The sequence below is a fragment of the Astyanax mexicanus genome, chromosome 2 (genome assembly GCF_023375975.1).
Source record: "Astyanax mexicanus isolate ESR-SI-001 chromosome 2, AstMex3_surface, whole genome shotgun sequence".
NCBI classification, from domain to species: domain Eukaryota; kingdom Metazoa; phylum Chordata; class Actinopteri; order Characiformes; family Acestrorhamphidae; genus Astyanax; species Astyanax mexicanus.
In genome coordinates this window covers 57,295,788-57,310,238 of record NC_064409.1, presented here as the reverse complement: position 1 = coordinate 57,310,238, position 14,451 = coordinate 57,295,788, and the positions used below count along the sequence as shown (strand labels likewise).

General features: G+C 39.1%; 1 protein-coding gene across 1 annotated transcript in view; it reads right to left on the bottom strand.

Moving 5' to 3' along the window:
• Positions 1-8,674: 8,674 nt before the first annotated feature.
• Positions 8,675-14,451, bottom strand: part of otud7a (OTU deubiquitinase 7A) — a 123,682-nt gene continuing 117,905 nt past the window's right edge. Inside the window, exons 12-13 of the mRNA XM_007246487.4 lie at positions 13,741-13,825; positions 8,675-13,638 (exon numbers count right to left, since the gene is read on the bottom strand). Of these exons, the coding sequence (XP_007246549.3) occupies positions 12,118-13,638; positions 13,741-13,825 (1,606 nt within the window). The 3' untranslated portion in view covers positions 8,675-12,117. The remainder of the gene's footprint in view (positions 13,639-13,740; positions 13,826-14,451) is intronic.

Below are 14,451 nucleotides of genomic sequence, written 5' to 3'. Positions count from 1 at the left end.
CGTCCCTACTAAGCATCTGTAGTGTCTGCCAAAAAAAAACTGAACAATGTGTGTGTGTGTGTGTGTGTGTGTGTGTGTCTATGTGTGTGCAATGTGTGTCTGCCAGATCTCTTTGCTAATGTGACCAGCTACCATAAATCCTGAAAACACAAAGAGGATGCACACTCCCCCACTCTCTCTCTTTCTTTCTCTCTCTCACTCTCTTTCTCACACACTCCTTTAAAAAGAAACACCCTCCCAGAAGAAGCTCTCCAGCCCTTTCCACTCTTCCCCTCTTCCACGTGGCCTCTTCAGTGTCAGCAGGTTCACACACTGTTTTTACAGTCTCCCTGATTAGATCTCCTCTGCCTCATGAATGCTGATTTGAGAAGTTTGCACTACTGGGCAGGACAGTGATGAGGTAGTGATAAACGGATCCTCTCCATAAACACTTTTAGAATTAGTGTGTCCTTTTTTAGATACACTAATGTGTCTTAAATGATACAACATATATTGTCTCTGAGCCATGTGGACTAAAGGCCTACATAAAACAGTATAAAAAATATAAATACGTTTTTTATGAACATTTAATGAAGATGAAGAGATTTCATGAAGAGAAAATGAGAAATGGCTGAAATAACAAACAAGATGCAGAGCTTTCAGACCTCACATAATGCAAAGAAAACAAGTTTGTAAAGTTCAAAAAATCTTTTCAGGCATGTTCTCCTCCACCAGTCTTACACACTGCTTTTGAATAACTTTACTCCTGGTGCACAAATTCAGCTCAGTTTGATGGTTTGTGATCACCCATCTTCCTCTTGATTATATTCCAGAGGTTTTCAATTAGGTAAAATCAAAGCTGTATTTTGTTTTTCTAAAATATGTACACAGTGCCATTTTTTCCCCCATACTGTTCCTCATAGTTTGGAACTGTAATTTTGACTTCTATGTCACTGTTGTAAATACAAATCAGGATTTAAGCTCCCCCTTCTGGACAGTTATAAACATTTTTGACTAGCTAGGAGATTCAAAGATTCGTTACTGAAAGTGAAAGAAGCATGTGGACGAACACAGTGGATTTTCATAATGTTACACAAATATGATTTGGGCTATGCAAGTCTACACAGGTCTTGCAAGAGGTCTCGTGCAGCTCCAACAAAGTTACATTGCGATGGTTCTAACAGAAGACTTTGATGCCACATTTATTCCAACTCAATCATCCAGACTGGCCCTGCCTGGTTGCCCAGAAATTAGGCTCCACCCCTGCCAACTACGTACATACAGCAGGATCAATCTGTAAGAGTCCAGATATGCCAAGACCTGGACTGCTGACCAAATCTTCTTTGTTACAGACTTCAATTTAAAGTTATGTTCCAAATCATACTGATAAATCTAATTGACGTATTTCTTCTTACATGCTTGTCTCTGGAGTCATTCTGGTTGAACTGGATTGTATCCTAAAACGATTATAACCACATATATTTACACTTAGTCATACAGAAATCTGATTGCTGTGTGAGACAGTATATGCAAATTTGCCTGCGGTGAAGCAATTATGTCTGATTAATCACAATTAATCACACCTTTTCTTCCTTAAGACTAAGCTTTTGATAATGGGTATTTAAATGTGAATGAAGTTATCAGTGTAAGACCACTTAGATTTTTTTTATTATTGGTGCCAGTACCTTAGTTTATTGTATTAATCACATACATTTTCTGTGAATAAATCATAGATAAAATCATGTTTTTTTAAATGCTGGTACGTAACTGTTTTGGGAAGGAGACAGTAATAATGGTGTAGTGTGGTTTACACCTGGCAGACTAGATACTTCTTTTTACTGTGTTATAATATCTCAGTGTAGTTTTGATGCTTTTTAAACTAGAATATTGTAATTTGCTGAGTTACTGAGGTTGACTGAAAGTTTTAATGGAGAAAATAAATATGTAGCTCCATATTCCACACTCAACAGCTTGAAAAGTGGAAACATGCCATCAGCTCTGTGTGTGTTTGTGTTTGCATGAGGTGACAAGGTGTAAACTGGATTGCAATGATTTTGAAGATTTCATTTAAGGTACAATTTTAATTTTACATTTTAAATTTGTATTTAACTTAATGGAGGTTAGGATCAGGATGACTTTCTTGTGGACCAAATTAAATGTCAGCTTTGGCTCAGGGTCACAGCAGAGGCCTGATTTAAGGTTTTAGTTTTAAAAATAATGTTAGTTACACTAAGAAAAAACAACATAATTTGAAAATGAATACATTTGATTTCCTCCAGACATTTGTTAACTGAATCAGTGTGAAAAAATGGCTGCTTTTGTTTGTAGCGGAACCCCCCCCAACCACCCCCCCTTCCACAGTGTGACCTGAATCTATCCCCTGACCCAGCTCAGAGTGAAGTATGTGGTGTGGAATGAGTGCTGTACAATGGAGCTCAATCTGCGCATTGCGCACACCAGCACAGCCCATTAAAGCAGCAGGCCTGTCACGAGACCCCTGCAGTAACATTCAGCCCGTCCCACACATCCTAACGTACCACCCCCACACGCTCGCTCTCCACCAACCACCAACGCAATGGAGATCTTCTGGCTCATAGAGCGTACTGTACTCTAGAAGACACGCACACACTGTGTGCAAATGATGACCTTCTCCCTTCCTTGTTTTCTTCTTTCACATTCAGCTCATTCATTTTCCAACTTTAATTTTCATAGCAAACAAAAGTGGCAGCTGATAAAACCACACAGCAAGAGTGTAAAAGACCCGATCTATGTGAGGCCAGACTTGATTATGACTCTATCATGGACTATTGGGCTGAATGATAAGCAGGTATGCATTACTGTTCGGGCAAGTGGGCCCAATGCCAATGGCTTTGACTGCCAGAGGCTTCAGGAGGCCTCAAGGTCCAAGGCAATTCCTAAATTAAGGACGGTCCAGTGCTAATGTACAAATTAGGATAAAAGATGAAATTCAAGATTAATTAATTCAAATATGCTCTAGTATGTTACTTTCTAAAATCAAATTTACAGTACAATTAATCATTTTATTTTCTCAACCTTTTGGTTGCCTCACACATCTTCACATTACCAGGCTGAAGTGACTCAAATCTGATTTTTTGCTCAATGTGGCTCTGAACTGATTTTTTCATGGCAGTGTGAACTTAAATCAGCCCTAAATCAGATACATATCCAATCCATGGACATGCGACATGAATGTGAACGGTCAAATTGGAATTTATGTGTCTTTTTGCTTTTATCTTTGTAAAACTACAAGTCGTCTCTCAAATATGATGTATTTTTTTGTTGGTGAAGAAGGTGACGTTTATACACGTATCAATGTGCGCATGGGAGGAGTTTCAGGGACAGATTAATTCACATTACACACAGATACAGGTCTCTTACATTTGTGAATGTGAACCGCCAAGATAGCCAAATCCGATCTGAGCAAAAAATCTGATTTCAGCAATTGGCTTGTAATGCCTTAATTTGTAAATGGATTAAGCCTATTCATTACATTGATTAAATTCAATGTAAAATCTCAATTTAAAATGTTGTATAGTCTCAAGTCTAGGTGCAATACCTGTCTGATTTTTTTTGTATAAGTGGTCTGGATCATGCTCAGAAATACTCTGTAATGCTTCATAACTTTATACTCTAATTTTATTTTACCACGCAGGTCTACATGATTCTTTTACTTTCAGTAATTGTTCTGTTATTCTCAGCTTGCTAAATGCATGTAAAAAGTGAGTCCCTTCGTCCACTTTTCAACTGTAGAGGGAGCCCAGGAGCAGGAAATGCCAATTCTCACATAATGCTTTAAAATGGTTAGTAAATAAGGGCTATTCAACTGAAAGTACGGCTGCTCTTAGTCTCTACACAAAGAAAGAGTGACTTTTAAAGTAATTTATAGGATTTAATTCCTGTTGGAAATTCCTGAACCGTGACTTAATTATTGTTCGGTAAAAGCTTTTGATCAGTTTGATTATGTGTTTCTCCATTTTGACTTTAAATGTGTCTTAAGTTTTTATTCAATGCTTTAAATGCTTTTAAAAAATTGGATCTAAGATTCAAATAAAACTTAAAAATGTATGAACTTCATTTTTATCCAAAAAGCTTCTGTAATTCTCAACCCAAGGTAAACTGGGAAATTCCTTCCTAAATCGTAATTTGACCCTGAAATAATATTCTCATACTGCTGTAAACATCACACAGCGAACAGTGGCAGAAATCCCATTTAACAAAATGAAAAACAGTAGTGCACAATTTTCTTTAAAGGGTTTTAGAGAATTTAGTATGATTGTAAAATGTCAAGCTGCTGAGATCAGCTGTATTTCCATTTTGTGTTTTTTTTGTGGTTATAAATCTTGTTTTAGTTATTTAAGTACATTTTTGGGTTACTCCTTAACTCAGCATCCTAAAGCCCCAAATTATGTCTTTAGTACACTTGATTAAAGGCAGCATCCCATCATCATTTTTCCAATAGGTACATTAAAACGAAGCAATGCACATATGACTGCTAGATGTATATGTTGATATACAGTATACTGTTTCTGTGGTTGTATGGATAAGACTGTCCACTTAAAGCTCTTATAAAACCTTTAATGAGTAAGTCGTGATGGTCAGGTTGCTCAGCGTTAAGCTGATTATGATAATGATGAGTGAGTAATTTGCTGTCTCTTCTGAACCCTGAAGAAGAACCCTGTTGAATCTGTGGAATGCTGTTCGACAGACTGTACCAGGAGTTTTTTGAAACTACAGATCTAGTCAAATGTTTTTTTTAACTCTTTGAAACAAGTAACGTAAACAAATGTGTAAAAGAACAGCATGATATGTGCAGATACACTATATGCTCATAAGTATTGGGACACCTCCTGATTCATTGTTTCCTTAGAAAGCAAGGTATTAGAAGGATTTATCCTGCTTCTGTAATTGTCTTTACTGTCCAGGGAAGACTTTGTACTGCTGTGAGGATTTGATTGCATTAAGCAACAAGAGTGTTACTAAGATCAGGATGTTGAATGATCACCACCCCAGCTCTGCCCCAACTGGAGCAACATCATTCCAGGGAACACAGTTCCACTGCTTCACAGCTGCTCCAGTACTGGGGGGATTTATACCCCTCTAGCCCATGCCTGCCATTTAGGCATGGTGCCATAAGGTCCATGTTTATCTGCTCTGTTTGTGAATCAGTAAAATGCGCTAACATATAGCAGTAAGGTAGCCCGTAAAATATACTGGAGGATTTTATGATAAATGAAAATAAATCCAAAAATAAATGTTACACATCAGTAGAGCCCATTATTGAATGTTGCACATCAATAGAGCTTGCAAATAGCTCACATTGAATAATTTTACCCAGAAGACTATTTTGGCTAAATAGTTTCTGGCATCATGATACCATATTTTTTGCACTATAAAGTGCACCAGATTATAAGGCGCATTTTATGCGACTCTAGTGAGGAAAAGGGGTGTCGCCCTGTGTGTTTTCCTCCTAATTTAGCAGATCTCACTGCTAGGTGGCAAGACTTGTAAAGTAAGAAAACAAAACTGTAATTCTTTAAAAAAACATTTCAGACGAGTCAAACGAGCGCTGGATGTTAATCTACACAGATTTCTCTCCTGAAAACTGTTTATTTGGGTGAGTTAACCACTTCCCTTTTATTTGCAGTAATCTTAGATTTCCAGATTTCCACTAAAGCTGGAGCATTAGCGGCTAACCGCTAGCGGTAATGCTAATGCTGATCTAGCAGTAATAGCTGGGGTTAGCAGCAGGCTACTGGCCGATAATACTCACCTCTAAACAGCCAAAGAGCTAGCGTGGTTAGCGGGTAATGCTAATACTGCTGGAGAACTAAACTGAAACTCCTGTATATCACTGTACTTCAGCGGAGTGGCTTTACTGCTCCTTACAACCTGACTGGTAAAAGTCATACATTAGGCACACCGAATTATTAGGAGCACTGACGATTTTTGGGAAAATGAAAGAATTTTAAGTGCATGTTATAGTGCAAAAAATACAGTACATGTAAAGTATAGAGTTATTATACAGTAAAAGAGACTTTTACACAACATTTGTGTTTTACTTCCTTGTTTAAAATAGTTATTTTGTGGTTTCCGTGTTTGATACCTTGTTAGTGGAATTAGTAACTGGCTAAACAGTTTTTATATCTAAATTATAAAAATGGACATTGTTATTATTGAGTTAGAAAGACTTAAAATGAGCATCTCTATTCAATAACAGTTGAGGACGATTCCATTCTCCATTTCCTCATTTTATTTAATTTAATCTCGTTTACATTTTAGGTTCAGAGCTTTGTTAACAGTATTAGCTTTTTTGACTGAAACACTCCTTCAGGTGAAATAGTTTTCATGAATCATGATACATATGTCCAATAAGAGAGACTTAAAATGAATATTTCTGTTTAGTAACAGTTGAGTATTCTTTTTGATTTTTTTCAGCAGCATTAGCCTTTTTGACTGAACCAATTTTTCTGCCAAAACAGTTCAGTGCTTTATGATACATGTACAGTAAGATAATTATCTGACAGTAGAAGGTGATCCTGTTTTCTCACTTAATTATTTACTGAATTTTTATCAGTTATATTACGTTTTCCTTCATTTTGACAAAATACTGTCTTGAGTTGTTTATAAAATGCTTCAAAATGCATTTTGGTTTCAAATAGGATTTGAAGATGTTGACCATTCTTTTTTTGGTTTACTTACTTACTTACTTACTTACTTCATTTTTGGTTTCCATGTTGGGTGAAGTGCCTATTAGCAGCATTAGCTTTTTTGACTGAAATACTGATTCAGTTGAAATAGTTTTCTTGAATCATGATACATATGTAAAGTTAAAGTCCAGTAAGAAAGATATTTTTGTTCTGCAACAGTTAAGCATTCTTTTGTGTTTTACTTACTTGCTTCAAACTGTTATTTTTGGTTTCCATGTTAGGCAGAGTGATTTATTAGGCAGAGCATTTGCTTTTTTAACAGAACCACTTTTTCTTTTTACCAAAATAGTTTCCTTGTACAGTATTATTATCCAATAAGATAATTCTCTACCAGTTGGAGGATGATTCTGTTTTTCCATGATATTTATCCTTGTATAAAACAGTTTATTATGGGTTCTGCTCAGAGGTTTATAGCCTTGTTAGCAGTATTAGATGTTAGCTGTTGAACAATTCCTGATATATGTCTTGAGTAATTATTCAAGTTTTTTTTTTACATTGTTAAATTATTTCAAATTTTATTCCATTTTCCCAATTTGGAAGGCAAGTTACCACTTATTAGGACCCCCTGTATTACTAGTAAAAACTAGAAGAGTAAACATTACTACATGTCTTTTCTGATACATTATGTGAAGTCAGCCACCATCTCTCTCTGAAGTGCTGCTGATGCAGCATTAGTGGGTAGCCAGTGCTCTTTGGGAGGAAAGCTCAGCAACACAGCTCTGATACATCTGCTAACAGACGCCTGTGCTGATCAACATCACCTAGGAGTGATGTAGGGAGAGAGCTCCATTCACCCGCCCATAGAGAGCAAAGCCAATTATGCTCTCTTGGACTCCAGCTGCTGATGCAAGCAAAATGAGATTAGAAATAATTTTTTGCATTGTTTTTCTTTCTTGCTAAAAATGGTCAATTTATATTTTTAGCTTAGATCCTTGTTAGCAGCATTAGCATGTTCTTGTATCATGATACATCAACAGGGTTATTGTTCAGTATCAACATTTGTGTTCTCTAACAGTTGGGGATGATTCAGTTTCTTTATTTTGTTTTATTTCCTTGCGTAAAGTTAAATTTTAAGGAATGTTTTACTCCTTACTTTAAACAGTTCATTTCTGGGTTAGAACCTTGCTAGCTTTAGCATTCACTTTTTTGAATGAACCACTCCTTCCAGGAAAGTCTCAAAAGGAACATTTCCATTCCATAACAGTTGAGGATAATTCAATCTATGTTCTGCTGTTTAACTTCCTTACTAAAATTTTTTTTGTGGTTCGAAACCTTGTTAGCAACATTAGCATTTTTGACTGAACCACTCCTGAAAGAATGAAACCCCTCATTGTGCAAAAGCGAGGGGGCTTTGTGGAGCATAATACAGATACAGTGCTGTGCTGCATGACCTAGCCTACGTCTTGTGTGTTCAATTCTAGGCCATGCATGTTTTTCATACATATGTAAGGAATGCGGGTTTTAGCTAAGCATGCTATGTGACGTGGAGAATAGTGGTCATTGTTAGCTGGGGAGCTGCAGGGCAGATGTGAGACAGGTGATGTGTAAGACAGCTGTTTAGTGTTGCATTTCTGCATACGTCTGTCAGTTACGAGTGGACCTGGAGTGACAGCTGAAATACTGCAGGGTTACATTCTGAATCACACAGGACACAACGGTGCTGTGTGGAGCAGGATGGAGTCTATTTTCACTCCACAGGATCAATTATACAAGCACTCAGACTCTAATCAGACTCCTGAGCAGTCTAATTTAGGCTCATATATGGACTGAAACCATAGCTTGAGGCACGGCTCAAATTACAGGACGCTGAGGGGAACTGCACACACAAGGAAATACAGACATACACACTGCACTCGCACATATACGCACGCATGCGTACTGCCTTACACTCACTTACGCTCCCTCAGACTCACTCACTCAGTCCAGCACACTCGCATACAAAGAAAGAATGCACAGAGACACCTATGTTAACAATAAACTAATCTTGTTTTGTTCTTTTCTCTTTTCCTCCTACTGTTTACGTCGGTACCTAATGTGCAAATTAATAATTTAAAGTAGTGTAAAACTGTCAAATGAATACAAAATCATATTTTACAATTCTAAGACAGTGTGAGTCCATGATCTTGTCACATAGAAAGGAGGAAGAGGAGGAGGAGGAAGGGAGGAAGGAGACACGACGGGTGGCGCAGTAGAACCTTGGGAAGAAAACACAAGAAGCAGAGGACATCCTTGGCCAGGAGAGACACGCACACACACTCAGCGTGAGACCGCACAAGGGTTATCTGGGCTTACGACACACACCCAGCAGCAGCAGCAGCGAGCAGTGCTCCGGCCGGCGTGACCCTGCTGGAGGCCTGGAGCACTTATAGAGGCCTTTGCTTTGCCCAGGCTACACACAGTGAATCACAGGAATCAAAGCATGACTGGGATCAGCCACAGACCTACCATGTTAAGCACAATGCATACAATATATGAACAAATGTATGGCAACACCTCATTCCCTGCTTATCCTGTTTTTGTTTAATTTTGTTGATTGCTTTTGTTCTGCTAGTCTTTGGAGTATTACCAATTTTTTTTTAACTGCAATTCAAATGATACTAAAGATTTTGGAAGGAACAACACAGTAGATGGGCCTCATACCCCTCTAGCCCCCGCCTGGCCAATATGGTGCCAGCAAAGTGTCAGTAAAGTGTGGAACCTACTTAAAGTAGCTGAATGCATTTACTAATTCATTACAAGAGGTGTCCACAAACATTTGAAGATATATTGTATGCTTGGCTCCAGAATTACAAAACATCGGCACATCTAGTGGTGAGGGAGTATATTTGCTGTTAGAAGCAATGAAACAGAACACCTTTGCTGCCATTAGTCCAGACCTGAATGTTGAAAAGGCATGTTTTTAATGGCTTACATTTAAATTTGTCAATTTTGATTGCAAATAGATGAGAGCAATCATATCTCACTTCCTTGTCATCTGGATGACCACATCCCCCATTTAGGTGAAAACAAACTCTGTCCGAATGCCTTAAATCTAAAAGCTAAACACAAAGTGAGGCCGTGGATAAAAGCTGCTGCATCAAATTTTGCATGTCTAACAATAAGTTTTTAAACAGCTTTTTTCCCACTTTGATGAGACAATCTGAAACTATTAACCCCTATTTCTTTCATATGTTTCCTATATAATTATGCTTTTCTGACTAGTGTTACGACCCCTGGTCGTATTGGTTTTTATAACAACTAGTCATAAGATTTTGGCCCAAAATGGCAAAAATAAGATTTAGTCAAATCTGAAGTGCTGCTTTCACCCAAACTTTGGAGGAGGCAAATTACAGGAGGGCAAAGAATATACATTTATCAGTTTAATTGTCTGAATATTTGGGGTTAAATTTGAAAACAGAAAATTGTTCTTTATTCAGTATATTAAAGAAGAGATGTATAATAATATATATAATTTTCTACTTTTTTCATTTATGCCCATCACAATCTGAATTACAGTGAAAATGCAAATTTCTGATGTTTGTATCTTGTTACAAACATCTGACATCATAATCTAACAAGTTTTTGTTGCAAGATGCATTTTTTCCTGAAGTTCAGATTGTGAGGGGCAGAAATGAAAAAGAAACAAAATAAAAAAAACTGCTGAAAATATTTTTTTCCTATAATAAATGGAAAAACAAATATTTTATAATCAATCAATCATTTTTATTTAAAACAGTCAGAAAACTAAACTGATAAACGTTACACTAAAGTACTCAGATGTGTTGCTCTCATCTTTCAAAACCTTGGACACACATTCTTGTATAGAATGCAACTGAAGGTGCCAAATCAAATGCATTCATTGATTAGAACTTAAACAAGTAATAGTTTTCAATACAAATGCATTTACCAAAACCAAATTCTCATTCTATTCTAAATGCAAAAGTAATAAATAAATGTGTGGTGTATTGTATGTGTTGTCTACATTATGCTACAATGTAATAATTCCTCCAGTCATTTTTGTGCATTCATTGTGTTTAAATTTGGTCATTCATGATGCAGAAAATAGTTTCCTAAACAATCATAATCAAATGTACATTGCTGTGAGGTCAGAAATGTAAATGACTTGTCAGAATCCCAACATATTTAACACAATACCTGAGGATATTAAATAGGGGAGAACTGTCTTTTTTGGCACAAACCTTTTCTTAGGGCAAACTAGGCAGATCTGACTATGAGAGACTGTTATGGCAGTGCTTATGGGTTACAGAATGTGTGATGAGGAACAGCTATCACATACATCACACCACACCACAGTGTAACCAATGGGCAACCAATAATGACAAACAACACTCAGACAGGGTTCCATTTTGCTTTTCACTGTTTGTCTACAGTTCAAGTGTATAAAGGTTTGTATTCCATTCTCTTGTTACTGCAAGAGCGCTGTGTAAAGTTGTCACGAGTAGGTCTATTTTACATAAGCTCACCGCTTGCTAGCATGAATGTGATATATTGCAAAAAATGCAGCTAGCAATAAATGGCTCTGTACTGCATCAGACACAGTCTACAGAAGACAGGTGCAATGGAATGCAAACCCACGTACACAGAGGACTGATTAGCATGTTAAAAGTACAGTATTAATTCCACGATACCATTCAGCACACTTTGCCACAAATGAAATGTTTCACCCCAAGTCCTCTTACATCAGGGCAAGATCGAATCACACTCAAATCCACACAACGGACGATATACTATGGCTGACATTATGGATGCATAGATAAAAAAGAGGGAGGGGTTGCGGTCATTACCAAACTTATTGCTTTTAAAAAAATTCCCATGCTTAGCAGTGCATGTCCCTCCCGTATTTAATTATTTGCAATGCACAGCAGATAGACGTTATTTGATATTGAGATTTCAAAGAGCTATTGTGTGAAGTATTGCATTCAAATGACCTCTGAACGGAGTTTCCCTTCAGCTTTGGGTTAGCTGAGAGGAGTCTGACGTACACTTTTCCATCTCTTTCAGATAGTACAAGGAATTCTATTTTACAGACTGAGCAAAATGCGCAGACATGAGCTTTTACTCTAGAACAAGTAAAAGATTCAAATTCAACCAGACAAAATGCAAACTGACAAAAAATAAATGACAACACAATCTCTGGCCAAAGCTGTAAACTGATTTCGGTTGTACTTCCTTTTCTCGTAAAGTAAGAGTCCCAGAATCCTTTTGCTATTTAGAGAAAGGTAACAAGAACGCAAGGAGACCATTCTTTAAATAGAGTAGGAAACTGTTTTGCCAGTGTTTTCATATTACTCGCAGAGTGCAGAGGGTGATGGTGTTGTTGTTCTTCATTGGAGCCTGCTTTGCACACACTGGTTGGTGAATGTGTATGTGTGTATATGTATAGGTGTGTGTGTGTGTTTGCGGGCGGGGGCTATCCAGGCCGGTGCATTTTGCCCTCTCTTTCCCTGCGTTTTAGCTCCTCTCTGTAGCAGTAGGAGCAGTAGTTCTCGGTCTCAGGGCGCCCATAGAAGGAGCAGTTCTCCCTCTTGCAGCGCTTCTGCTGGAAGCAGTACATGGGGCAGGTTCCGCTCCGGACCTTGGCCTTGTCGTGTCCCAACCAGGCATGGGGTGCCGGTTCCTCGTCTGCAAACTCCAGACAGTCCTGGATGTCGCCTGCATCAAAGCCGTTGGTATAGGTGTGGGACTTGTGCTCGCCTGGCATGTTGTATGGTAGGGAATCTCCGGTGTTGATGGTGCGGACCCCGGACATGCGGGCCGGGCTGTAGCTTTGGGAGGACAGCGAGCGGTTCTGCTGAGGATAGGTGGCGCAGGTCTTTAGCATCCCTATCGTCGGCTTATAGGGCTCATCCTGGTAGCTGGATGACTGTGTGTTCACGTCCCTTAGGTGGATAACGCTGTGCCGCTGGATGGGTGGGGTATGGCTATAGTGGGCTGACACCGGCACAGGCCCAGGTCTCTTAGCACCATTACTGGGGGAGGAGAAGGGAACGGGAGACATGGAGGAAGCTGTAGGAACTGAAGATGGGGTAGGACTTGGGATGGGGATAGGAGAAGCAGCGAGGATCGGACTGTTTCTACCTTGTGTCCTCAGCTGCGGGATATGGCTGGGATGCAAGACCGGCGAGCAACTCTCAGGAGGGGAACTATCCGAGCACTCTCTCTGGAAGACGCTCTCCGGTTCAGGCTTCTTAAGGGCCACCCCGTTGGTCTGGGGTTTCTTTTCGGCCTCAGCTTTCCTTTTCTGCTCCTGCTCAGCACTAAACCTCTCCTGTGCACTGGTCAGGTAATAGCTGATCATCTCCTCATGGAATTGGTGTCTGTGGCTGGTTAGAAGGAGGCCAGCAAAGATAAACTTGCGCTCGCCCTGCATGGCTGCCCGCAAGATGTTCAGACTCAGCTTGACATCTGTGCTGTACTTCCAGTTGTCCAGTGAGCGGTCCCCTGGGTTTTTGCCTGAGCCTGGCTGTCTCTCCCCAGGAGAGCTGCCTGAAGCTCTGTCCGTAGGAGAAGGACTAGTGGCTTTCTCAGATGAGGAGGTGCTGGCGGACTGGCCCGACTCCTCTTTGCTCCCTTTGCGTGTTTTGGAGTCCTTTTTCTTAGGCTTCTGCTCACCGTTCTCCACAGTGCGCCCGTTCGTCGAACCAGACTTGCTCATTTTGCCATGTACCAGTCCACCCAGGCCACCCATGTTCTTTTTGAGCTTGATGCCTAGAGTCTTACTGAAGCTTCCCAGCTTGTTGGCCACAGAGTCGGCACGAACTTTGTCTTTGTCCTTGCGCTGCTTCTCCTTGTCCTTCTCTTTGCCGGATTTGCCGTTATTGACGTTGGAATTACTGCAGACAGACTCACGGTCTGAGTCCATGGATTCGGCTAGAGACTGCACATCTTCACCGGCTGAAGCAGTGGGTGACTCTGGCTGGGCAAGAGGAGCCTTCAGAGCATAAAAAACACAACCCAGACATTTTAGTATTACTGTGACAGTTCATCATCTGTCTGTCCATTAAATTGAAGAAAATTACATTATTATACTCACCCTTGTCTCTGATGGTATTCGAATCCAGGTTACATTCATATAACTGTGCAAGAGGTTTAGCTTCGCTTCCAGTGATAGGATAAGACTAAAAAAAAGAGAAAACACACTTCAGTGCTCTGCTTTAAATCTACATTTTAAATGGTATACACGATAACTTGTATTCAATGCAGACATCAAAAAATTCTAGGCCTTATGGGCTGCCATTTCCTGTTCTCTTCTGAGTCAGCAAGTGGACAGGGAAACTCTGAGATGAGTGAAGCTTAATTGCTGTCTAAATTAAGTCATCTAGAGATGGAAGAGTAATTAGAGTCAATTCAATGCTCTGTTAAAGTACTAATCAGAAATGTCTCCTGCTAAAATACATTATTCTAGCTGCTTTTTTTTTTTAACAGGTCATTATTTTATTTCAAAGATGCTTTATTCACAAATGCATTCATAACTGCATTGTTACCTTTGTTAGCTTTCTAACTAAGTTTACCAAGCTCAATATGAATGAATTCTATGTAAACTTATGAGTTTTGTAGTTGTATTCTTGTTTTTTGCTCAAAATTCTATCCTTCACTCTCTGGTTCTGGTGCTACTAGAATGTGCACATTAAAAGATGAAATTCGTTCCTTTTGAATGTGTGTTTTTTTGACACAGCAGGGGCAAATTCAGCACTTGTCCACAGGGTTATATAAGTGTGTGGGGGCTTTTATTGGTCACTGCTTG